The sequence below is a fragment of the Salmo trutta genome, chromosome 4 (genome assembly GCF_901001165.1).
Source record: "Salmo trutta chromosome 4, fSalTru1.1, whole genome shotgun sequence".
In the NCBI taxonomy this organism is placed as follows: domain Eukaryota; kingdom Metazoa; phylum Chordata; class Actinopteri; order Salmoniformes; family Salmonidae; genus Salmo; species Salmo trutta.
In genome coordinates this window covers 18,710,568-18,738,229 of record NC_042960.1, presented here as the reverse complement: position 1 = coordinate 18,738,229, position 27,662 = coordinate 18,710,568, and the positions used below count along the sequence as shown (strand labels likewise).

Sequence of the window (27,662 nt, the reverse complement as noted above, 5' to 3'; positions counted from 1 at the left end):
AAACACACTTGAAAACCACCCAACAATTACAGTGGTTCCTTCTAATTTGACCCTAGAAGTAGGCTACATTTGGTATTTTATTAGGATCTCCATTAGCTGTTGCAAAAGCAGCAGCTACTCTTCCTGTGGTCCACATGAATCCTGAATGCTGATTGGTTAAATGCATATCCCAGCCGGTGTCTATTCCACAAGTTACCACTGGCTAAATCTATGACGTTAAAATACCTATTTACTCTGTTCTATCTGACTACGCAATCTACTGTCTCATCAGCCCAGGCAGGGAAGTTATAAACTTGATCTCCACTACAAAAAGCATCTAGACATTATCTCACATTTCGTTTAGACTAACATTTAGTTTTCAACAGCGGAAATTTGTATAAACCTTGCTTTCTGTCTCTCCGATATTTGCAATATTGTTTCAATATTCAAGTTCGATCTCCAACTGTCCCATAGTAATGAACGTGAACGCAGCTGCAATTACTGACAGTTTTCAGAGGTATGTTGTAACAATACAATCTTTGTTTACAAAAACCAAAATGACAACAAAAATATAAACAATAGAGTAAACTTAAATCATATTTTGGGTTGTGATAAGGTAAGTATATTTTTCAAGCATGAATGGGTGATTGACGACCATTTAACATTAGGAAATATCCCAGATTATATACCTTTATAATTAAATGTATGGGAAAGTCTTTGACTTGATATATTGAAGATCAGTACATAAATCTTTATCAGTTTGAATCAGTCATACAGTTACTGTATTTTAGAAAAGTGAAATGTTAATTACATTATCTTCAAATCCAGTCTCAGTAACTACTCTGAAATAGAAATGTATAAATATGAAATAGCCTCCAGTGCAACAACTCACTATGGTATAAGTAGATTTGGTATTTTTTCAGTTATATACTGTATGTGGGCTAATGTAGTTGGGGCACAAAATGTTCTAAAAGGAGAGACTACAGGAGCGTGCAGGAGGGAGTGATTGTATTCTTAAGAGATGACCTACACTGTGTAGATAAGAACAAGCAATAAATGGTGGATCATAATAAACTAAACTGTTAATTTCAGACATTCAAACTGCATGAACACAGTTGTAGTCAAAGCAAGATCTGAACTACACTTAATCATGTCTGCATTTTGTGAAAAGCAATAAGAGTAAAATGTCAACCAAGAACACTTTCTGAGTCAAAAGGCAAATCAAGATCTACCACTCAGAAATGTTTTAACATAATCTATATGGTGGTTTCCAACGTAGCCTAATAGCCATTGTGCTGAGGAGTAGGTGGCTTTATCTCACCAAAACATCTGCTATTTATGTACACAGCTGCTGTCCACTGGCAAGCTATACAATGACCAGCTATAAAAAGATACAGGGGAGGCACCTACATGTAAACAACAGAACTGAAAATAAGCTTTGGACCAGCAGTAGCATAGTAAACACACTAGTGAATTATATTAAGAGGTTCCATTTGTTTTAATGTCCTCTTTAGAATGTAATGCCTTTTCTTGGATGTGAATTATAATGTCACCCTCTCAGTAACTTCCTGTTTTCTCTCTCTTCCTGTTTTTCTGTCGACGTCATCGCTGTCCCCATGATATAACTGGATTTGATCATAAACAGATGTCAGGTTAGGGTTGTCTCTAAGCGGATCCAGTTCTGGTATACCTGTTCGCTCCTCCTAGACAGGGAAAGAGGTAGGGAGGAAAGGATTGAGAGGGACAAGGAAAGAGGGGCAGAGATGGGAGACGAGAAAGTAGCAAAAAAGAAGAAAAATAAAAATAATCACGTTTCGTTGTCAGATACTTTGCACCAGAAGAAGGAAACAAAACAAGTCTGATGCTCTGTTGTCCATTCTCATTGTTCTGCAGTAGGTAACTCAACAGCCAACACAACTAGAACCATTCCTAAATCTAGTGGGAGGAACCATGAAGCCAACCTTAAAAGTCCATAGACTTGGAAAATACTGTTAAAGACACAGGAAGATCTGAACAAAAATACAAGGATTTTACGGAGTTACAGTTCATATAAGGAAATCGGTCAATTAAAATGAATTCATTAGGCCCTAATCTATGGATTTCACATGACTGGGCAAGGGCGCAGCAATGGGTGGATCTGGGAGGTCATAGGCCCACCCACGTGGGAACCAGGCCCAGACAATCAGAATTAGTTTTTCCCCACAAAAGGGCTTTATTAGAGACAGAAATAGTCCTTAGCGCGCCCGCCCCACCCCCCTCCCGCAGGTGAAGAAGACAGATGTGGAGGTCCTGGGCTGGCTTGGTTACATGTGGTCTGCGGTTGTGAGGCCGGTTGGACGTACTGCCAAATTCTCAAAAATAATGTTGGAAATAGCTTATGGTAGAGAAATTAACATTCAGTTCTCTGGCAACAGCTCTGGTGTACATTCCTGCAGTCACCATGCCAACTGCATGTTCCCTAAAAACTTGATACATCTGTGGCATTGTGTTGTGTGATTAAACTGCACATTTTAGAGTGGCCTTTTGTCCCCAGCACAAGGTGCACCTCTGTAATGATCATGCTGTTTAATCAGCTTCTTGATATGCCACACCTGTCAGGTGGATGGATTATCTTGGCAAAGAAGAAATGCTCAGTAACAGGGATGGACACAATTCTGTGCACAAAATTTGAGAAAAATAAGCTCACGTGCGTATGAAACATTTTTGGGATTTTTAATTTCAGATCATGAACTGGCACAGAGCTAAAGCCTACAGTTGTACCCATGAGGGCATTTTGGCACCAGAGAAGCTATAAAGTAATGATTGTCAGAGTGTGCTTGTGTGTGTGCTTGTGTGTGTGCACCTTCTGCTTTTTCAACATTTAGAGAAGTGGTCTGAGACAATGCAACTGTCTGACCAAGCAGGGGAAGTGTGGAAGATATGAAGATTTATTTGACCTGCATCCGTTGTTCAGGCAAACATTTCCTACGTTTTCCCAAAAACTATCCTTGATCATTAAAGGTTGTGCACAACATGTTTGGACTTTGACAAGGAGAATGACCTCACCCCGCTAAAAGATGAATACCTGCATGTGAGTGTCCGTTTCTCCTCTTCTATTAAGATATATTGCAAGACCAACAAGTCCTGTGGCAACCAGAACACACATTACAGCAATAAGCATACCTCGACTCCTCTCATCACCCACTAAAGTAAAAATAGAGAAAACAACATTTGAATTGAGCTGTACCATACTTATTGTTTCATACTGAATTTGGTATTGACTGGATATCAGCAATTCAACATTGCTATTGTACAATGTTGAATTGCTGTTTTTTACCTGTCACCTTGGAGGGATCACTCTCTATACAGGAATGTGGAACAACAGCTGTCTCCTTGCTGACTGGGTTGGCAGCCTCACATCTGTAAGAGTCTCTGTTCTGTTCATCCACCTTGAGAGGTAGAGAGAGGGTGATGTTGAGGTCAGGGCTGCTGGTCTGGTTGAGTATCTCCCCTCCTTTGTACCAGGACAGGGTCACCTCTCTCCCGTTCTCCACAGAACACACCACACTACAGGAGATGTTATCATGGACCGTCACCTGAGGTTTGGACAGAACATCTGGAAGACAAATAATGAATAAATGGGAATTGGTGAAATGGAATTTCTCTTTAAAGTGGCAAAGAGCAGTTACATAATTTTTTGGACTTATAAATGAATGATATGGAATCATTGATTCTGGAATGATATGGCCTCATGAGCTAAGCCCCCGTCAGAGAACCAATACGCTTGTTTTATGCCAGTGCTTGTAAACAAAGAAAATGTAAACAAAATCTATATGGTCCCAAAACATGGTTAAAACTATAATTTGTATATAATGGCTGATGAGGCCTTGCATCCATAGCTCTATGAATTTGGGAGTGGATACATTTCTCCAGCCCTTCAGCTTTTTACAGAACCAATAAAACGACCGCTTTAGCATTGTTTCTACTGCCGATTGCCACTTTAATGATTTTGTCATTTACAACACACACACACACACACACACACACACACACACACACACACACACACACACACACACACACACACACACACACACACACACACACACACACACACACACACACACACACACACACACACACACACACATACTTACAGTACACAGTCAGCTGAAATGTTTGCGTCGTCTTCTCTTCATCTTCATCTGTATTCTCCACAGTATAAACCCCAGAATCATCTATTTGTAGGTCTAACAAAGTGAAGAATCCAGTAACATTGTTCCAGTGAAGGCGGTATTTAAATCTCTTCACAAGATTAGTATTACTTTGCTTAACAGGGTACACCTGTGCAATATTGCCAAGGTCTCCATAAAGTAAACTGCCAGACTTCAACACACTTTCTGGAAAAGAGAGATCTGTTCCCACGATGCCTTTCACCTGCCGAGTCTCTGAAAGGGCTGAATGCTGGGCTGAGCAGAGTACTGTGGAGAAAAAGAGAGACCCAATATCAACGCATTGACTTAAATATCAAAGTTCTTCTCTAAAAACAGACTGTGGCAATGTAGCAAATTACAGTTTTTCTCGATTGCTTGTGAAAATGTGTCCAAACAGAATTTACTTTTCCTAAACAATTAACAAGTTTGTAACGAAGATACGTCGTGTCCGGAAGGGTGGTGTGGTCTGCACAACGCATCACCGGGGGAAAACAACCTGCCCTCCCAGGACACCTACAACACCCAATGTCACAGGAAGGCAAAAAAGATCATCAACGACAATAACCACCCGAGCCACTGCCTGTTCACCCCGCTATCATCCAGAAGGCGGGGTCAGTACAGGTGCATCAATGCTGGGACAGAGAGATTGAAAAACAGGTTCTATCTCAATGCTATCAGATTGCTAAACAGCCATCACGAGCACATACAGTGAGGGGAAAAAGTATTCGATCCCCTGCTGATTTTGTACATTTGCCCACTGACAAAGAAATTATCAGTCTATCATTTTAATGGTATGTTTATTTGAACAGTGAGAGACAGAATAACTACAAAAAATCCAGAAAAACGCATGTCAAAAATGTTATAAAATGATTTGCATTTTAATGGGGGAAATAAGTATTTGACCCCTCTGCAAACATGACTTAGTACTTGGTGGCAAACCCTTGTTGGCAATCACAGAGGTCAGACGTTTCTTGTAGTTGGCCACCAGGTTTGCATACATCTCAGGAGGGATTTTGTCCCACTCCTCTTTGCAGATCTTCTCCAAGTCATTAAGGTTTCGAGGCTGACGTTTGGCAACTCAAACCTTCAGCTCTCTCCACAGATTTTCTATGGGATTAAGGTCTGGAGACTGGCTAGGCCACTTCAGGACCTTAATGTGCTGCTTCTTGAGCCACTCCTTTGTTGCCTTGGCCATGTGTTTTGGGTCATTGTCATGCTGGAATACCCATCCACGACCCATTTTCAATGCCCTGGCTGAGGGAAAGAGATTCTCACCCAAGATTTGACGGTACATGGCCCCGTCCATCGTCCCTTTGATGTGGTGAAGTTGTCCTGTCCCCATAGCAGAAAAACACCCCCAAAGCATAATGTTTCCACCTCCATGTTTGACGGTGGGGATGGTGTTCTTGGGGTCATAGGCAGCATTCCTCCTCCTCCAAACACGGCGAGTTGATGCCAAAGAGCTCCATTTTGGTCTCATCTCAGTCCTTCACGGCGTAGTGTGTTACCAATTGTTTTCTTGGTGACTATGGTCCCAGCTGCCTTGAGATCATTAACAAGATCCTCCCTTGTAGTTCTGGGCTGATTCCTCACCGTTCTCATAATCATTGCAACTCCACGAGGTGAGATTTTGCATGGAGCCCCAGGCCGAGGGAGATTGACAGTTATTTTGTGTTTCTTCCATTTACGAATAATCGCACCAACTCTTGTCACCTTCTCACCAAGCAGCTTGGCGATGGTCTTGTAGCCCATTCCAGCCTTGTGTAGGTCTACAATCTTGTCCCTGACATCCTTGGAAAGCTCTTTGGTCTTGGCCATGGTGGAGAGTTTGGAATCTGATTGATTGATTAGGAGCACTCCCTTTAAGAGTGTGCTCCTAATCTCAGCTCGTTACCTGTATAAAAGACACCTGGGAGCCAGAAATCTTTCTGATTGAGAGAGGGTCAAATACTTATTTCCCTTATTAACTTGCAAATCAATTTATAACATATTTTACATGTGTTTTTCTGGATGTGTTTGCTGTTATTCTGTCTCTCACTGTTCAAATAAACCTACCATTAAAATTATAGACTGATCATTTCTTTGTCAGTGGGCAAACGTACAAAATCAGCAGGGGATCAAATACTTTTTTCCCCCACTGTAGAGGCGGCTGCCTACCTACATACTTGATATCATTGGCCACTAACAAAATGGAACACGTCACTTTAATAATGCCACTTTAAGAATGTTTACATATCTTGCATTACTTATCTCATATGTATATACTGAATACTGTGTCCTACACTATCTATTCTATACTAGCTATTGCATCTTAGCCGCTTTGTCACTGCTCATCCATATATTTTATATTTATATATTCTTATCCCATTCCTTTACTAGATTGTGTGTATTAGGTTTTTTTGTGGAATTTGTTAGATATTAGGTTTTGTTGTGGAATTGTTAGATATTACCTGTTAGATACTGCTGCACTGTCTGATCTAGATGCATAAGCATTTCGATACGCTCACAATAACATCTGCTAACCAGGTGTATGTGACCAATACAATTTGATTTGAACTGCCCAAGCGGCACCAGAACATCACGGTGCAGAGAGCTCTGCAGATCATTCCATACATGGGGTGCAAAAAAAACTGAATGCACATTTACCTAATTCTGTAGTGATCAATGGGACATCTATTGGACATTAGGATACGTCATTTATAGATCGGCAGGCAAGGGTGGTCTCGAGCGACTAGATGTTCTTTACCATTTGGCCTTCAGATTTGCCACCAATGCTCCTTATAGGACACGTCACTGCACTCTATAATACTCTGTAAACTGGTCATCTCTGTATACCCATCGCAAGATCCACTGGTTGATGCTTATTTATAAAACGCTCTTAGGCCTCACTCCCCCCTATCTGAGATACCTACTGCAGCCCTCATCCTCCACATACAACACCCATAATGCCAGTCACATTCTGTTAAAGGTCCCCAAAGCACACACATCCCTGGGTTGCTCCTCTGTTCAGTAGCGACAGGAACGAGCTGCAAAAAAACACTCGAACTGCACCATTTTATCTCCATCTCTTCATTAAAAGACTCAAATCATGGACACTCTTACTGACAGTTGTGGCTGCTTCGTGTGATGTATTGTTGTCTCGACCTATTTTCCCTTTGTGCTGTTGTCTGTGCCCAATAATGTTTGTACCATGTTTTGTGCTGCTACCATGTTGTGTTGCTGCAATGTTGTGTTGCTACCATGTTGCTGTCATGTTGTGTTGCTACCATGCTGTGTTTTCATGTGTTGCTGCTATGCTATGTTGTTGTCTTAGGTCTCTCTTTATGTAGTGTTGTGGTGTCTCTCTTGTCGTGATGTGTGTTTTGTCCTATATTTGTATGTATTTTATTTTTAAAAAATTATCCAGCCCCTGTCACCGCAAGAGGCCTTTCGCCTTCTGGTAGGCCGTCATTGTAAATAAGAATTTGTTCTTAACTGACTTGCCTAGTTAAATAAAGGTTAAATAAAAATAACATCTAGTTAGCCATCACTGTGATAGGGTCTGGTAACTCATATGTCTTTAATTTAACAATGAAGTAAAGTATGATGGAAGTTTGCACAAGAAGGCTTTATAAACAAAAAGATAGCAGTGTATTGATCTACAAGACTTAGGAGAGGGCCAGCCTACTTTCTGATATAGAATGCAATGATTTGTAATGAACCCGTCATCTGTAATAAAGCTAAGTGTGCTGTTCTAAACTGAATCTAATGGTTTCAGTGTAGTGGCAGTTGCATTCATATAAATGGTGTCACCGTAGTCTAGTACTGGCAGGAAAGTTGACTGAATTATCTGCTTCTGCTGTTCAAGGAGAGACATGATCTACTTATAAAGAAGAAGCCCATTTGATAATCCATATGCTTTTTAAAAGATAACTTTTTGGCAATCCAGATGTGTCACGCCCTGATCTGTTTCACCTGTCCTTGTTATTGTCTCCACCCCCTCCAGGTGTCGCTTATTTTCCCCAGTGTATTTATCCCTGTGTTTCCTGTCTCTCTGTGCCAGTTCGTCTTTTATGTTTCCAAGGCAACCAGTGTTTTTCCCGTTCTCCTGCTTTTTGCATTCTCCTTGTTCTAGTCCTCCCGGTTTGACCATTGCCTGTTTCTGGACTTTGTACCTGCCTTGACCACAAGCCTGTCTGCCACTCTGTACCTCCTGGACTCTGATCTGGTTTTGACCTTTTTGCCTGTCCACGACCATTCTCTTGCCTACCTCTTTGGATGAATAAACATTGTAAGACTTCAACCTTCTGCCTCTGGTGTCTGCATTTGGGTCTCGCCTTGCACCTTGATAAGATGCCCAGATATTTTTAAGTGAGACACGATCAATGTGGGCACTATCCAATATACACATGCATAAATCGTCCAATGCATTTTTAGGTGAAATGGAAAACATCATGTACTTGGTTTTAAATGCATAAAGTGCCAATTTCAGTTCAACAAAAGCAGATTGCAGCTCTGAAAAAGCATGGAAAACAGCGGGGGCAATAGCATACAAAAAAAGTGTAATCTGCATACAGGTGTATGTTACAATTTTTTGCAGATAGACCAATATTATTTACATAGACATAAAAAATGACAGGACCTAAAATCAACCCCTGTGGGACACCTTTCGTAATATCAAGGAAACTCGACTTAACAATATCAGACAATACACTGTGTCCTATCTGTCAGGTAGATTATAAACCAGAGCCGCCGGAAAATGTGTGGTGAGACAGCATGCCCAAGTAGTTTTCAATCTGGTGTGGCATCGCCGCCACATCGATTGCTTTTACCATATGTATATACATATAAACTCTGCAAAAAAGAAATGTCCCTTATTCAGGACCCTGTCTTTCAAAGATAATTCTTAAAATTCCAAATAACTTCACATATTTTCATTGTAAAAGGTTTAAACACTGTTTCTCATGCTTGTTCAATGAAGCATAAACAATTAATGAACATGCGCCTGCGGAACAGTCATTAAGACACTAACAGTTACAGACGGTAGGCAATTAAGGTCACAGTTATGAAAACTTAGGACACTAAAGAAGCCTTTCTACTGACTCTGAAAAACACCAAAAGAAAGATGCCCAGGGTCCCTGCTCATCTGCGTGATCGTGCTTTAGGCATGATGCAAGGAGGCACGAGGACTGCAGATGTGGCCAGGGCAATAAATTGCAATGTCTGTACTGTGAGACGCCTAAGACAGCGCTACAGGGAGACGGGATGGACAGCTGATCATCCTCGCAGTGGCAGACCATGTGTGACAACACCTGCACAGGATTGGTACATCCGAACATCACACCTCCGGGACAGGTACAGGATGGCAACAACAACTGCCCGAGTTACACCAGGAACGTACAATCCCTCCATCAGTGCTCAGACTGTCCGCAATAGGCTGAGAGAGGCTGGACTGAGTCGGTAAGTCAGGTCCTCACCAGACATCACCAGCAACAACGTCGCCTATGGGCACAAACCCACAAAGTGCTCTTCACTGATGAGTCGCGGTTTTGTCTCACCAGGGGGTAATGGTCGGATTCGCGTTTATCGTCGAAGGAATGAGCGTTACACTGAGGCCTGTACTCTGGAGCGGTATCAATTTGGAGGTGGAGGGTCCGTCATGGTCTGGGGTGGTGTGTCACAGCATCATTGGACTGAGCTTGTTGTCATTGCACGCAATCTCAACGCTGTGCGTTACAGGGAAGACATCCTCCTCCCTCATGTGGTACCCTTCATGATGGCTCACCCTGACAAGACCCTCCAGCATGACAATGCCACCAGCCATACTGCTCGTTCTGTGCGTGATTACCTACAAGACAGGAATGTCAGTGTTCTGCCATGGCCAGTGAAGAGCCCGGATCTCAATCCCATTGAGCACGTCTGGGACCTGTTGGATCGGAGGATGAGAGCTAGGGCCATTCCCCCCAGAAATGTCCGGGAACTTGCAGGTGCCTTGGTGGAAGAGTGGGGTAACATCTCACAGCAAATCTGGTGCAGTCCATGAGGAGGAGATGCACTGCAGTACCTAATGCAGCTGGTGGTCACACCAGACAGTGACTGTTACTTTTGATTTTGTTCAGGGACACATTATTGAATTTCTGTTAGTCACATCTTTGTGGAACTTGTTCAGTTTATGTCTCAGTTGTTGAATCTTGTTATGTTCATACACATATGTACACATGTTATGTTTGCTGAAAATAAACGCAGTTAACAGTAGAGGTCGGCCGATTATGGGTTTTTTTTTCAACGCCAATACCGATTATTGGAGGACTCCCCCCCAAAAAAGCCGATACCGATTAATCAGACGATTTTTTACATTTATTTATTTATTTGTAATAATGACAATTACAACAATACTGAATGAACACTTATTTTAACTTAATATAATACATCAATAAAATCAATTTAGCCTCAAATAAATAATGAAACATGTTCAATTTGGTTTAAATAATGCAAAAACAAAGTGTTGGAGAAGAAAGTAAAAGTGCAATATGTGCCATGTAAAAAAGCTAACGTTTAAGTTCCTTGCTCAGAACATGAGAACATATGAAAGCTGGTGGTTCCTTTTAACATGAGTCTTCAATATTCCCAGGTAAGATGTTTTAGGTTGTAGTTATTATAGGACTTATAGGACAATTTCACTCTATACGATTTGTATTTCATATACCTTTGACTATTGGATGTTCTTATAGGCACTTTAGTCTTGCCAGTGTAACAGTATAGCTTCCGTCCCTCTCCTCGCTCCTACCTGGGCTTGAACCAGGAACACATCGACAACAGCCACCCTCGAAGCAGCGTTACCCACGTAGAGGAAGGGGAAACAACTACTCCAAGTCTCAGAGCGAGTGACGTTTGAAACGCTATTAGCTAGCTAGCCATTTCACATGGGTTATTGGATGTTCTTATAGGCACTTTAGTCTTGCCAGTGTAACAGTATAGCTTCCGTCCCTCTCCTCGCTCCTACCTGGGCTTGAACCCAATCTTGGGAGTTGACAGGCTTGAAGTCATAAACAGCGCAATGATTGAAGCATTGCGAAGAGCTGCTGGCAAAACGCACGAAAGTGCTATTTTGAATGAATGCCTACGAGCCTGCTGCTGCCTACCACCGCTCAGTCAGACTGCTCTATCAAATCATAGACTTAATTATAACATAATAACACACAGAAATACGAGCCTTATGTCATTAATATGGTCGAATCCGGAAACTATCATCTTGAAAACAAAACGTTATTCCTGTTACATTGCACAATCTTCAATGTTATGTCATAATTACGTAAAATTCTGGCAAATTAGTTCGCAACGAGCCAGGCGGCCCAAACTGTTGCATATACACTGACTCTGCGTGCAATGAACGCAAAATGACACAATTTCACCTGGTTAATATTGCCTGCTAACCTGGATTTCTTTTAGCTAAATATGCACGTTTAAAAATATATACTTCTGTGTATTGATTTTAAGAAAGGCATTGATGTTTATGGTTGGGTACAGTCGTGCAACGATTGTGCTTTTTTGCAAATGCGCTTTTGTTAAATCATCCCCGTTTGGCGTAGTCGGCTGTCTTTGTTAGGAAGAAATAGTCTTCACAGTTCGCAACGAGCCAGGCGGCCCAAACTGCTGCATATACCCTGACTCTGTTTGCAAGAGAAGTGACACACTTTCCCTAGTTAAAAGAAATTCATGTTAGCAGGCAATATTAACTAAATATGCAGGTTTAAAAATATATACTTGTGCATTGATTTTAAGAAAGGCATTGATGTTTATGGTTGGATCAACGTGTCCCTAAGCGATTATATGCAACGCAGGACAGGCTAGATAAACTAGTAATATCATCAACCATGTGTAGTTAACTAGTGATTATGATTGATTGATTGTTTTTTATAAGATAAGTTTAATGCTAGCTAGCAACTTACCTTAGCTTCTTACTGCATTCGCGTAACCTCGTGGAGTACAATGTAAAGCAGGTGGTTAGAGCGTTGGACTAGTTAAGCGTAAGGTTGCAAGATTGAATCCCTGAGCTGACAAGGTAAAAATCTGTCATTCTTCCCCTGAACAAGGCAGTTAACCCACCGTTCCTAGGCCGTCATTGAAAATAATAATGTGTTCTTAACTAACTTGCCTAGTTAAATAAAGGTCCAAAAAAAAAATAATGTTTTATTAAAAATCGGCCAAATCGGCGCCCAAAAATACCGATTTCCGATTGTTATGGAAACTTGAAATCGGCCCTAATTAATCGGCCATTCCGATTAATCTGTCGACCTCTAGTTAACAGTGAGAGGGCGTTTCTTCTTTTGCTGAGTTCATATACACTACCGTTCAAAAGTTTGGGGTCACTTAGAAATGTCCTTGTTTTTGAAAGAAAAACAAATGTTTTGTCCTTTAAAATAACATCAAATTGATCAGAAATACAGTGTAAACATTGTTGATAATGTAAATGACTATTGTAGCAGGAAACGGATAATTCTTTATGGAATATCGACATAGGCGTACGGAGGCCCATTATCACTCCTGTGTTCCAATGGTACGTTGTGTTAGCTAATCCAAGTTCATCATTTTAAAAGAATAATTGATCATTAGAAAATCCTTCAGCAATTATGTTAGCACAGCTGAAAACTGTTGTCCTGATTAAAGAAGCAATAAAACTGGCCTTTAGACTAGTTGAGTATCTGGAGCATCAGCATTTGTGGGTTTGATTACAGGCTCAAAATGTCCAGAAACAAATACTTACTTCTGAAATTAAGGCTATTCCATGCGAGAATTTGCCAAGAAACTGAAGATCTCGTACAATGCTGTGTACTACTCCCTTCACAGAACAGCACAAACTGGCTCTAACCAGAATAGAAAGAGAAGTGGGAGGCCCCGGTGCACAAGTGAGCAAGAGGACAAGTACATTAGAGTGTCTAGTTTGAGAAACAGATGCCTCACAAGTCCTCAACTGTCAGCTTCATTAAATAGTTCCCGCAAAACACCAGTCTCAATGTCAACAGTGAAGAGGCGATGCTGGCCTTCTAGGCAAAGTTGCAAAGAAAAAGCCATATCTCTGTCCAGTGTCTGTGTTCTTTTTCCCATCTTAATCTTTTCTATTTATTGCCCAGTCTGAGATATGGCTTTTTCTTTGCAATGTGCTTTTCTTTCAAAAACAAGGACATTTCTAAGTGACCCCAAACTTTTGAACGGTAGTGTAAGTCATTGAGTTAATAAAGCTGCATACAAACAGGCAGCTCCAAAATGCAGGTGTTTCCACCTAGCTCAGTGCTTTCTGTGGTGGTGGGGCAGGCAAGCAGAAAATAGGAGCATTGCACTGTGATTGGCTCAGTGTTCTGTCACTCATGGGGACACTACGTCACCTGCATTTAGTAAGGGTAGACATCAAGTATGTGAGCCCTTTGGGTCCTGCCATAGACTTAGATTAGAAGTGCCCTTCCAAGAAGGCTCAAGGTCATTGACCACAGATAAAATGACGTCAAATCAGGTTATATCTACAGTAGCTTTGATTGGAATGAATATGTCAACATCGTACTTTCAAAATCTTAGCTAGCAGTCATCATCATAAATCAAGTAGACAATCTACTGGCAAATCCTTTTGAATCCTTGTCATATGAAGAAAAATAATGAAGAAAAATTATAGATAAAATGTATCGGTGCTCATCGGCCATTGGACATAAACATTACGCAACAAGTTGGAAATCGCAAATTCAACAATGAGTTGTTTGGAAGAAATCGTTGACAGTGGCTAACCGCAAGCATTACAACTGGGAAGTCGGGAATAAACACGCTCAGACTGGGAAAATACATTTTGAACGGTCATCCAAATCGGAATTGTAAATCTTTCTCTTTCTTTGATGACAAAATTTGCCAACAAAGGACCGCCACGCATATCAAGATGAGTCCAAAAACGTTTTATATGCTGCTGCATAAATGACGTAATATGCCAGGGAGATATGTATACTGCAGCTAAGAAAGTCATACTAAGTGTATGTTGTGAAGTAAGCTGTTAGTAGCCCATGTGCCTCACCCTAATCATTTGGTCTATTTTCACCAACGCGGTGTCGTAAACACATCGTTCGTGGCCCAGTGTGTGCTTGTTTGCCAACTTTTTAGTTGTGGTGGCGCTTGGCTTGCACGTCCAAATTCAGCACACACAACATTCTATAATATAATTGTGTTATTTTACGTGTCAAATTAAAAGCTTATTTAACGCGTCAAATAGTGTTATATATCTTTTTTACACGAAAATCCCCAAATGGCGTTCAATGTGCCTCACCCTAATACTTTGGTCTATTTCACCTCTACTTTCGCCTACTGTTCTAACTTGGTGGGGTACATGTTGCCTATAACCTGTTTTAGAGAAATGTAATAATTGAATATTGTAAGATCTTTCATTGTCTGCTTATATGCCCCCTTTATTTATCCTACGGTTCTTGGTGTACAGGGAGTACACTGTAATAATGGCCCACGTTCTGAATTCTGACACTGTACATTTCAAAAGTGCTGAACAAATAGTTACATTGACTACGTCCGTCGTCGCTCACTCATTAATGTCTTAATCGAAGTTACGGATTGCCTCTTATCAGCTTGTCATCGTATTATGCCATAGTTTGTACATCTCAACTGTCAGTAGAAACTACATTTGTTTAAGCAAGTCAGCCATATCAGCTATGTTTTCTTTAAAGGCAGTAAATGAGTCTGAATGAACTGTTTCGCTGCCAGACAAGGCTCCGCTGAAAGAAAGGTGTAGCAGTGGTAAGGTGTTGGGACTCTGCTGTTGGGACTCTGCATTTGGGACAGCTTTATGTAGGCCCTAACAGCTTGTAGGCACTGTTTGTCACCGTTGTAGTGCAATTAATGTATTGTTTAGTGTTGTGTTGTGTAGTGGCTTTGCTGGCATGCATCCCACTTTCTTTTGTTTGCCCCACCATGCTAAACTCGCCACTGCTCCTAGGTACAGCCTACAAAGACAATTTTTTTTACAAAAAAGCCCAATGAATAAATTCTGGCTGTGGTACCTATTGACAACCTTCCTGTCCTGCCTGCCTGGTTAGTGCCTCACGAGAAAGCGAACACAACTTTTCATGGAAAACATGGTAGGCCAATGTGTTTAAAAAAAATCAGTTAATAATTATTATTTAATTTTTTTTCACCTTTATTTAAGTAGGTCAGCCAGTTGAGAACAAGTTCTCAATTACAACTGCGACCTGGCCAAGAAAAAGCAAAGCAGTGCGACACAAACAACAACACAGAGTTACACATGGAGTAAAAAAGTGTATAGTCAATAACACAATAGAAAACAATAAAGTCTATATACTGTGTGCAAATGGCATGAGGAGGTAAGGCAATAAATAGGCCATAGTAGCAAAGTAATTACAATTTAGCAGATGAACACTGGAGAGATAGATGAGCAGATGATGATGTGCAAGTAGTGATACTGGTGTGCAAAAGAGCAGAAAAGTAAATAAAAACAATATGGGGATGAGGTAGGTAGATTGGGTGGGCTATTTACAGATGGACTATGTACAGCTGCAGCGATCGGTTAGCTGCTCAAATAGCTGATGTTTAAAGTTAGTGAGAGAAATGTAAGTCTCCAGCTTCAGTAATTTTTGCAATTTGTTCCAGTCACTGGCAGCAGACAACTGGATGGAAAGATGGCCAAAGTAGGTGTTGGCTTTGGAGATGACCAGTGAGATATACCTGCTGGAGCGCGAGCTACGTGTTGGTGTTGTTATCGTGACCAGTGAGCTGAGGTATGGCAAAGCTTTACCTAGCATTGACTTATAGATGACCTGGAGCCAGTGGGTCTGGCGACAAATATGTAGCGAGGGCCAGCCGACTAGAGCATACAGGTCGCAGTGGTGGGTGGTATAAAGGGCTTTGGTAACAAAACGGATGGCACTTTGATAGACTGCATCCAGTTTGCTGAGTAGAGTATTGTATCAGCCACGCTCAAGGTCCTAAACGACATCGTAACCGCCATCGATGAGAAACAATACTGTGCTGCCGTATTCATTGACCTGGCCAAAGCTTTTGACTCTGTTAATCACCACATCCTCATCGGCAGACTTAGTAGCCTTGGTTTCTCAAACGATTGCGTCGCCTGGTTCACCAACTACTTCTCTGACAGAGTTCAGTGTGTCAAATCGGAGGGCCTACTGTCTGGACCTCTGGCAGTCTCTATGGGGGTACCACAGGGTTCAATTCTTGGGCCAACTCTTTTCTCTGTATACATAAATGATGTCGCTCTTGCTGCTGGTGAATCTCTGATCCACCTCTACGCAGACGACACCATTCTCTATACTTCTGGCCCTTCTTTGGACTATGTGTTAACAACCCTCCAGACGAGCTTCAATGCCATTCAACTCTCCTTCCGTGGCCTCCAACTGCTCCTAAACACAAGTAAAACTAAATGCATGCTCTTCAACCGATCGCTGCCTGCACCTGCCCGCCCATCCAGCATAACTTCTCTGGACGGTTCTAACTTAGAATTTGTGGACAACTACAAATACCTAGGTGTCTGGTTAGACTGTAAACTCTCCTTCCAGACTCACATCAATCATCTCCAATCCAAAGTGAAATCTAGAATTGGCTTCCTATTTCGCAACAAAGCATCCTTCACTCATGCTGCCAAACATACCCTCGTAAAACTGACCATCCTACCAATCCTCGACTTCGGCGATGTCATTTACAAAATAGCCTCCAATACCCTACTCAACAAGCTGGATGCAGTCTATCACAGTGCCATCCGTTTTGTCACCAAAGCCCAATATACAACCCACCACTGCGATCTGTATGCTCTCGTTGGCTGGCCTTCACTTCATAATCGTCGCCAAACACATTGGCTCCAGGTCATCTACAAGACCCTGCTAGGTAAAGTCCCCCCTTATCTCCGCTCACTGGTCACCATAGCAGCACCCACCTGTAACACGCGCTCCAGCAGGTATATCTCTCTGGTCACCCCTAAAGCCAACTCCTCCTTTGGTCGTCTCTCCTTTCAGTTCTCTGCTGCCAACGACTGGAACGAACTACAAAAATCTCTGAAATTGGAAACACTTATCTCCCTCACTAGCTTTAAGCACCAGCTGTCAGAGCAGCTCACAGATCACTGCACCTGTACATAGCCCATCTATAATTTAGCCCAAACTACTACCTCTTCCCCTACTGTATTTATTTATTTTATTTATTTTGCTCATTTGCACCATATTATTTATATTTGAACTTTGAACTTTCTTCAAACTACAAATCTACCATTCCAGTGTTTTTCTTGCTATACTTTATTTACTTTGCCACCATGGCATTTTTTTGCTTTTACCTCCCTTATCTCACATCATTTGCTCACATTGTATATAGTCTTATTTTTTTGTATTTTTTTTTTTTTCTACTGTATTATTGACTGTATGTTGTTTACTCCATGTGTAACTCTGTGTTGTTGTATGTTGTCGAACTGCTTTGCTTTATCTTGGCCAGGTCGCAATTGTAAATGAGAACTTGTTCTCAACTTGCCTACCTGGTTAAATAAAGGTGAAATAAATAAATAAATAAATAAAAATTGGAAGCTATTTTGTAGATGACATCGCCGAAGTCGAGGATCTTTAGGATTGTCAGTTTTACTAGGGTAAGTTTGGCGGCGTGAGTGAAGGAGGCTTTGTTGCAAAATAAAAAGCCGATTCTAGATTTGATTTTGGATTGGAGATGTTTGATATGAGTCTGGAGGTTGGAGGTTAGTTAACCTCTCTAGGGTATGTGGGACAAAATCGTCCCACCTACTCAACAGCCAGTGGAATCCCGTGGCGCATTATTCAAATACCTTAGAAATGCTATTACTTCAATTTCTCAAACATATGACTATTTTACACCATTTTAAAGACAAGACTCTCGTTAATCTAACCACACTGTCCGATTTCAAAAAGGCTTTACAACGAAAGCAAAACATTAGATTATGTCAGCAGAGTACCCAGCCAGAAATAATCAGACACCCATTTTTCAAGCTAGCATATAATGTCACATAAACCCAAACCACAGCTAAATGCAGCACTAACCTTTGATGATCTTCATCAGATGACAATCCTAGGACATTATGTTATACAATACATGCATGTTTTGTTCAATCAAGTTCATATTTATATCAAAAACCAGCTTTTTACATTAGCATGTGACGTTCAGAACAAGCATACCCACCGCAAACTTCCGGTGAATTTACTAAATTACTCACGATAAACGTTCACAAAAAACATAACAATTATTTTAAGAATTATAGATACAGAACTCCTTTATGCAATCGCTATGTCCGATTTTAAAATAGCTTTTCGGCAAAAGCACATTTTGCAATATTCTGAGTAGATAGCCCAGCCATCACGGGCTAGCTATTTTGACACCCACCAAGTTTGGCCCTCACCAAACTCCGATTTACTATTAGAAAAATTTGATTACCTTTGCTGTTCTTCGTCAGAATGCACTCCAAGGACTTCTACTTCAATAACAAATGTTGGTTTGGTTCAAAATAATGCATAGTTATGTTCAAATATCCTCTGTTTTGTTTGTGCGTTCAAGACACTATCCGAAGGGTGACGCGCCCGACGCGTTTCGTGACAAAAAAATTCTAAATATTCCATTACCGTACTTCGAAGCATGTCAACCGCTGTTTAAAATCAATTTTTATGCGATTTTTCTCGAAAAAAAGTGATAATATTCCGACCGGGAAACCCTGTTTTCGTTCAAAGACGAAAAAATAAAAACATGGTGTCGCCTCGTGCATGCGCCTCAGTCTCATGGTTCTCTGATCGACCACTATCCAAATGCGCTAATGTTTTTCAGCCAGGGCCTGCAAAGGCATCATTCAGCATTTTGCCGCCTTCTGAGAGCCTATGGGAGCCGTAGGAAGTGTCACGTTACAGCAGAGATCCTCAGTTTTCAATAAAGAGAGTGTAAAAGCCCAAGAAATGGTCAGAGAGGCCACTTCCTGTAAGGAATCTTCTCAGGTTTTTGCCTGCCATATGAGTTCTGTTATACTCACAGACACCATTCAAACAGTTTTAGAAACTTTAGGGTGTTTTCTATCCAAAGCCAATAATTATATGCATATTCTAGCAGTAGTAATAACCAGATTAAATCGGGTACATTTTTATTCGGCCGTGCAAATACTGCCCCCTACCCTAGAGAGGTTAACACAGTGTCCAAAGAAGGGCCAGATGTATACAGAATGGTGTCGTCTGTGTAGAGGTGGATCAAAGAATCACCCGCAGCAAGAGCGACATCGTTGATATATACAGAGAAAAGAGTCGGCCCGAGAATTGAACCCTGTGGTACCCCATAGAGACTGCCAGAGGTCCGGCCAAGAGGCCCTCCAATTTGACACACTGAACGCTGTCTGCGAAGTAATTGGTGAACCAGGCAAGGCAGTCATTTGAGAAACCAAGGCTGTTGAGTCTGCCGATAAGATTACGGTGACTGACAGAGTCAAAAGCCTTGGCCAGGTCGATGAAGACGGCTGCACAGTACTGTCTTTTATCGATGGTGGTTATGATATAGTTTAGTACTTTGAGCGTGGCTGGGGTGCATCCATGACCAGCTCGGAAACCGGATTGCACAGCGGAGAAGGTACGGTGGGATTCGAAATGGTCTGTTTATTAACTTGGCTTTCAAAGACTTTAGAAAGGCAGGGCAGGATGGATATAGGTCTATAACAGTTTGGGTCTAGAGTGTCACCCCCTTTGAAGAGGAAGATGACCGCGGCAGCTTTCCAATCTTTAGGGATCTCAGACGATACGAAAGAGAGATTGAACATACTGGTAATAGGGGTTGCAACAATGGCGGTGGATAGTTTTAGAAAGAGAGGGTCCAGCTAATTTGTACGGATCCAGGTTTTGCAGCTCTTTCAGAAAATCTGCTATCTGGATTTGGGTGAAGGAGAAGCTGGGGAGGCTTGGGCAAGTAGCTGCGGCGGGTGGCAAGGAAAGCATGGCCAGCCGTAGAGAAATGTTTATTGAAATTTTAGATTGTCATGGATTTATCGATGGTGACCGTGTTACCTAGCCTTAGTGCAGTGGGCAGCTGGGAGGAGGTGCTCTTGTTCACCATGGACTTTACAGTGTTCCAAAACTTTGTGGAGTTAGAGCTACAGGATGCACATTTCTGTTTGAAAAAGCTAGCCTTTGCCTTCCTGACAAACTGCGTGAATTGGCTCCTGACTTCCCTGAACAGTTGCATATCGCGGGGACTATTCGATGCTATTGCAGTCAGCCACAGGATGTTTTTGTGCTGGTCAAGGGCAGTCAGGTCTGGAGTGAACCAAGGGCTATATCTGTTCTTAGTTCTACATTTTTTTGAAAGGGGCATGCTTATTTAAGATGGTAAGGAAATTGCTTTTAAAGAACGACCAGGCATCCACGACTGACGGGATGAGTCAAAATTCTTTCATGATACCTGGCCCAGATCAATTGGAAAGGCCTGCTCGCAGAAGTGTTTTAGGGAGCGTTTGACCGTGATGAGGGGTGGTCGTTTGACCGCGGACCCATAGCGGATGCAGGCAATGAGGCAGTGATCGCTGAGATCCTGATTGAAAACAGCAGAGGTGTATTTGGAGGGCAAGTTGGTCAGGATAATATCTATGCGGGTGCCCATGTTTACAGATTTAGGGTTGTACCTGGTGGTTTCCTGATAATTTGTGTGAGATTGAGGGCATCTAGCTTAGATTGTAGGACTGCTGGGGTGTTAAGCACATCCCAGTTTAGGTCACCTAACAGAATGAACTCTGAAGATAGATGGGGGCAATCAATTCACATATGGTGTCCAGGGCACAGCTGGGAGCTGAGGGGGGTCTATAACAGGCGGCAACAGTGAGAGACTTATTTCCGGAGAGATTCATTTTTAAAATTAGAAGCTCGAACTGTTTGGGCATAGACCTGGAAAGTATGACAGAACTTTACAAGCTATCTCTGCAGTAGAATGCAACTCCTCCCCCGTTGGCAGTTCTATCTTGATGGAAAATGTTGTAGTTGGGTAAGGGAATCTCAGGATTTTTGGTGGCCTTCCTAAGCCAGGATTCAGACACGGCAAGGACATCAGGGTTGGCGGAGTGTGCTATAGCAGTGAGTAAAACAAACTTAGGGAGGAGGCTTCTGATGTTAACATGCATGAAACTAAGGCTTTTTCGATTACAGAAGTCAACAAATGAGAGTGCCTGGAGACAGGCAGGGCCTGGGTTAACTTCCACATCACCTGAGGAACAGAGGAGGAGTAGGATGAGGGTACAGCTAAAGGTTATCAAAACTGGTCATCTAGTACGTTGGGGACAGAGAATAAAAGGAGCAGATTTATGGGCATGGTAGAACAGATTCAGGGCATAATGTGCAGACGGGTATGGTGAGGTGCGGGTACAGTGGAGGTAAGCCCAGGCACTGAGTGATGATAAGAGAGGTTGCATCTCTGGACACGCTGGTTATACTGGGTGAGCTCACCGCATGTGTGGGAGGTGGGAAAAAGGAGGTATCTGAGGCATGTAGAGTGGGACTAGGGGCTCTGCAGTATACTAAAACAATGATAACTATCCTAAACAACAGTATACAAGGCATATTGACATTTGAGAGAGACATAAAGCGAGGCATAAAGCAATCACAGGTGTTGATTGGGAGAGCTAGCTAAGACAACAACGGGTAAGACAACAACAGTTAATCAGCTAAGACAACAACAACAGGTAAAATGGCGATGAATGGGCAGAGAGGGTCGGTTAACTACACACAGGGCCTGAGTTCGGGGCTAGGGCCGACAGATAAACAAAAGTAAACAAAGTGGAGTACCGTGATAAATGAACAGTCCAGCAGGCATCAGCTATGTAGCCAAGTGATCATAGTGAACAGCAATAGATGGAGCAGGGAAGCCGCGGGGTAGTCGTTGCTACGCTAGCACGCGGGAGACATGGTGTTTAAAGTTAGCAGGCCGCGGTAAGTAGAAGCGTCTGCTCCGACGTCCGGCAAAGGTCAGTTGAGAGCACAGCGGATGGAATTACGTCTGCGGACCAGTTGTGTCGACAAAGGGACCGGGCCAGATGGAAAAAGAGGTATTGTAGTTCTAGTAATTTCGTTTGCTAGCCGGGAGATGTGCCTGGCTCAGGGCTAGCTTCGGGGCTGGGTCACTCGGTGGCAGCTAGCTAGCTGTGATGATCAGGAGTAATGGTTTACGGCAGGAATCCGGCGTTGTAGTGGAGAAAAACAGTCCGAGGCTGGCAGGTATTATCCAGGCTAAAAAACGTCTGGTGCCTGTGCAGAGGGTAAAGACCGCTAGCAGTGGCTAAGAATGACTAAATAGCTAGTAGCTAATTAGCTGGTTAGCTTCTGATGGCTAGCTTCTGATGGAGGTTTTGGCTATAAGTTCTAAAACAAATAGCGGATCCGTGTCACATTGAGTGAGGCGGGTTACCGGAAGGTATATTTAATTTAAAAATGGAAAAGAGATTGAAAAATAAATTGAAATATTTATAAAAAGACGAAAAATACAAAAAGTAAACGAGAGGACGACAAACTACACACTCCCTCTCCTTGTTCGGACGGTCACCGGCCTTCTAGCCATCGCCGATCCACTTTTCATTTTCCATTTGTTTTGTCTTTGTTTTACACACCTGGTTTCATTCCCCAATTACATGTTCATTATTTAACCCTCTGTTTTCCCCATGGTTTTTGTGCGTGATTGTTTTATGTATGTTCGGTCCGTTATTGTGGGCTCGGTATTACGACATGTTATTGGAATATTTGAGTAAAGTTACTTGTGTTAGTCATCTCTGCTGTCCTGCGCCTGACTCCTCTGCACCAGCTACACCCAGACCATTACAATTACGTCTGCACTGCTACGCCATCTTGGAAAAATTCTCCCTCTAAAACTATCTAGAATGATCCAGTCTATAGCTAACAAAACTACTAACGCTGTATTTAGTAACCTACATGATGCCTGATCCAGGCCAATTTCAGACAACCTTTGAATTAGTAAAGAATGGTTGACAGTGTTGAACGCTTTAAATAAGTCAATGAATAGAGCAGAAGTGTTTCTTCCTATCCAAACCAGTGTCATATTGGCACTCTTTTTTATTTAGTGTAGTTTAACCTCTATGGGACCGGCGGGACGAATTCGTCCCACCTACGTAACAGCCAGTTGAATCCAGTGGCGCGATTTTTGAAACGTTTGAAATACTATTACTTCAATTTCTCAAACATATGACTATTTTACAGCTATTTAAAGACAAGACTCTCGTTAATCTAACCACACTGTCCGATTTCAAAAAGGCTTTACAACGAAAGCAAAACATTAGATTATGTCAGGAGAGTGCCCAGCCAGAAATAATCAGACACCCATTTTTCAAGCTAGCATATAATGTCACAAAAACCCAAACCACAGCTAAATGCAGCACTAACCTTTTATGATCTTCATCAGATGACACACCTAGGACATTATGTTATACAATACATGCATGTTTTGTTCAATCAAGTTCATATTTATATCAAAAACCAGCTTTTTACATTAGCATGTGACGTTCAGAAAAAGCATACCCCCGCAAACTTCCGGGGGAATTTACTAACAATTTGCTAAATTACTCACGATAAACATTCACAAAAAGCATAACGATTATTTTAAGAATTATAGATACATTACTCCTCTATGCACTCGATATGTCCGATTTTAAAATAGCTTTTCGGATGAAGCACATTTTGCAATATTCTAAGTACATAGCCCAGCCATCACGGGCTAGCTATTTAGACACCCAACCAGTTTAGCCTTCACCAAAATCACATTTCCTATAAGAAAAATGGTCTTACCTTTCCTGTTCTTCGTCAGAATGCACTCCCAGGACTTCTACTTCAATAACAAATGTAGGTTTGGTCCCAAATAATCCAACGTTATATCCAAACAGCGGCGTTTTGTTCGTGCGTTCTAGACACTATCAGAATGCTAAATCACGGTCGTGCGCATGGCGCAGAACGTGACAAAAAAATTCTAAATATTCCATTACCGTACTTCGAAGCATGTCAACCGCTGTTTAAAATCAATTTTTATGCAATTTATCTCGTAGAAAAGCGATAATATTCCGACCGGGAATCTGCAATTAGCTAAACAGCCGAATGAAAATACTCCACGGGGGCGAATCGCGCACGCGCCTAATACAATGGTCCTCTGATGCGACACTTGGAAAAGGAGATAATGTGTTTCAGCCTGAGGCTGCCTCGTCATCGTTCAGGTTTTTCCCGGGTTCTGAGAGCCTATTGGAGCCCTAGGAATTGTCACGTTACAGCTAAGATCCTGACTCTTCAATACACAGAAGCAAGAACAACAACACCTTGTCAGACAGGGTACTTCCTGCATGAAACCTTCTCAGGTTTTTGCCTGCCATAGGAGTTCTGTTATACTCACAGACACTATTCAAACAGTTTTAGAAACTTTAGGGTGTTTTCTATCCAAACCTGAACAATAATATGCATATTCATATTTTTTCCAAAATTCTCAATGCTGCCCCCTAGCCCGTAGAGGTTAAGTAATTTTGACAAAAATATCATGAAGTCACATTTTTGTCATTTGAATAATGGTTTAGTATAGTTATTGTCAAAATCATAATTAACCTATAGTAAACATTAATCACTGACTTCCATGTGCACAAACATACATCGCCTTCTGCATAACTATACTCTTCCCAACAGCAGAAATATTACAAACATATAAAAGAATATACACTGAGTGTACAAGGCATTAAGAATACCTTCCTAATGCTGAGTTGCAGGTAATGTTAGTGGTAATTTAACCAGGGCCACATTAAGTTACAAATTGTTCTCGAATGTCGTAGATAGAAGTCGCATGAATAGAACAGACTTTATTCCTTATGCAACATGTCAGAGGCATGTTTGTTCTACATAGCATATTTATATCTGTACGTTTCGTCCTGCTGAACGCGACCCAGGATGTTAGCTATAGCTAGTTAATGAGGTAAAAGGACTAAACAAGGTGTAGCCTAAACTTAATGGTTAACAGTCTGGCCCGCAAGTAGGCTAGTTTTAGGCCCGCTTTTAAAATGAGACTCTCCACTGCTCGACAGAATGAAAAAAAACGTAGTGCCGATATTATGGGACAAATATTTTGAATGGTAAGGGCTAGAACCAAACTGTTTTCTCTGAGGAAAAGAGGGAGACTTAGCTACATTTGGCTATATCAAACCTGGCTATGAAATACAAAGGGAAAAGTGAGAGGGTTGAGCGGGACTAGAAATTCAAATACAGCCTACTTCTATACTCAATTAAGAGAAACATAGCTAGACTGTTGTTTCACTATTTAAATCAATGCTGCTATTGTTTTTAATTTTGTGAAGCAGTTTGTGTTTCTTACCCCGGAACTTAAAAAAACACCCCACTTCTAAAAACAACAATTCATGAAAAAACAAAAAAGCATTTTTTTTCCCGTTATAGTTAATTCGCCTAGGCATGACCTTCATCCACATACCATTTCTTTTTTTTACAGAAGTTGCTTTAATGTGTCAGCAATTAGACATTGTTCTTAGGGGGGGCTAGTTACCCCCTAGTACCCTTATTTTAAACCAGTGATGCTGCTGAAAAGGTGCTATGCCTTGGTCTGAAGCCTGACTGATGCACATTTAGAAAGCATTTCGTAGCTAACAAATATCTAAATTGCCAGTTGATTAGAGATTCAAAAATGTTGCCCTTGACTAAAAACCACTTTCAATGGTTAAAAGCCACTTCATTTTTAATTTGTGTCGGGAAACCAGCCCTAAACGTCTACATTGACATGGTGCTCTGTGTTTCTCTATGTCTATTTGTTTTCCTGCTCATCCAGGATAAGCAAACACTGACCTAACAAAGCAAATATTAGAAAAGCTATAGATTTTTACACTGTTTAATAAAGTGTTGAAACACATTCTTTTTTATAAACTCTTGCATCTAGCTGCCACCATTTTTACGAGTGTTGGGGGGAAAAAACTGTTACATTAGGCTATAGGACTATGTTTAATAATAAACATCATCACAAAAATACATGTTCACGCATTATAACTTTCAGAACCTACAGTAAGCCTAGCCTGTAACAAAATAGAGAAACACATTCATCTTAGTCTAAATTAACCAGGAAAAAAGAAGACAAAAGCTCTTAGCATGACTTGTTGCACCAACCTATAACTTCAGAACTGGCCGTAATATCTTTTGTACTGCTGCATGATTTTAAATAGTTTATATAGTTAGGGACAGATACAATATATATGTTTGTTTTTTTACATAGGCTATTAAATGGACAACAGTCATAATGTATTGCATTACACCTTATATTACGCTAATTTACGGTACTTCCCCAAAAAATACACCAAAACCCCGACAATGTCTTATGATGGAATGATTCTCTTACCTGAAACATGACACCAAAGCAACGCCCATTCCACCTTAATACTTTTCATTATATTTCGTTTTCAAGTTATCTTTATAATGTAGGCTACATTCCTTCTTGTTGCCAGCGTTGCAAAATGAAGTAACGCCTCGATCACACCGACAGGCTCTTTGCATTCTGAAATAGGGTAGTATGGGGTAACCAGCCCCCCACTAAGAACAATGTCTACTGACTCAAAAAAAGCTACGTTTGGGGGAAAAAATGGTATGTGAATTGGTATGTGGATGAAGGTCATGCTTAGACAAATAAACTATTAACATAAATAAATGGCTACAGTTTACACCTTTTTTGGTATTTCATGAAATTACAAGGATTACTTGCAAGGATTACGACTCTGAGCCTTTTTCTGAAATGCCACATTGGGATGGATCTTAGACCATTCCCCCATACAGAATCTTCCCAGATTCTTGATATCCTTTGTCTGCGCTTATGGACTTCCCGCTTCAATTCAAACCATAGGTTTGTGTGGCCAAAGAGCTCTATTTTCAGGTCATATGACCATATGTAACCGATGTGAAATGGCTAGTTAGTTAGCGGTGGTGCGCGCTAATAGCGTTTCAGTCGGGTGACGTCACTCGCTCTGCGACCTTAAGTAGTTGTTCCCCTTGCTCTGCATGGGTAATGATGCTTCGTGGGTGTCAGTTGTTGATGTGTGCAGAGGGTCCCTGGTTCAAGCCCAGGTTGGGGTGAGGAGAGGGACGGAAGCTATACTGTTACACATAGTACCGATTCCAATCCAATTGCCAATGCCATTTAGCAAATTCCAGGCAGTGCTTTGGTCAGATGTCATGAAAATAGAGGTCTTTGGCCACTCACACCAATGATGTGTATTATATATTTTATACAGTCTTTTTTGCTTATCTTTATCAAGGAATCCAATAATTCTGGACCCCACTGTACACATGTGACTGTGTCTCTGCTTGTGACCACAGACTTCTTTCCTTTCCCATCAGTCTGTCACATTGTGTGGTCAGTGCTTTTCTGTCACATGTGTGGTTTGACCCCACTGAGAAGCAGCCCCACACAGCCTTCTCTGTGTACAGGAGCCCCGTCTGACACACA

At 41.5% G+C, this 27,662-nt stretch overlaps 1 protein-coding gene and 1 long non-coding RNA gene across 8 annotated transcripts; one reads left to right on the top strand and one right to left on the bottom strand.

Annotated features, from left to right (window-relative positions):
- Positions 1-416: 416 nt before the first annotated feature.
- LOC115191982 (hepatocyte cell adhesion molecule) lies at positions 417-26,726 on the bottom strand. 7 transcript variants are annotated; one of them, XM_029750069.1, is made up of 5 exons: positions 26,562-26,726; positions 4,116-4,439; positions 3,303-3,574; positions 3,025-3,102; positions 417-1,682 (listed from the first exon to the last, which is right to left on the bottom strand). In XM_029750069.1, exons 1-5 carry the CDS (start codon positions 26,608-26,610, stop codon positions 1,521-1,523), a joined length of 885 nt encoding a protein of 294 aa, XP_029605929.1. In that variant the 5' UTR covers positions 26,611-26,726; the 3' UTR covers positions 417-1,520. The 7 variants fall into 7 exon arrangements, 6 of the variants coding, with proteins under 6 accessions (XP_029605929.1, XP_029605928.1, XP_029605930.1 ...); XM_029750068.1 differs by having other exon boundaries at positions 3,044-3,162; positions 3,296-3,574; positions 26,562-26,725; XM_029750070.1 differs by having other exon boundaries at positions 3,044-3,102; positions 3,296-3,574; positions 26,562-26,725.
- LOC115192001 (uncharacterized) lies at positions 1,616-1,965 on the top strand. The gene is made up of 2 exons (XR_003877852.1): positions 1,616-1,698; positions 1,735-1,965. It is a non-coding gene; the product is annotated as an uncharacterized LOC115192001 (long non-coding RNA).
- Positions 26,727-27,662: the final 936 nt, after the last annotated feature.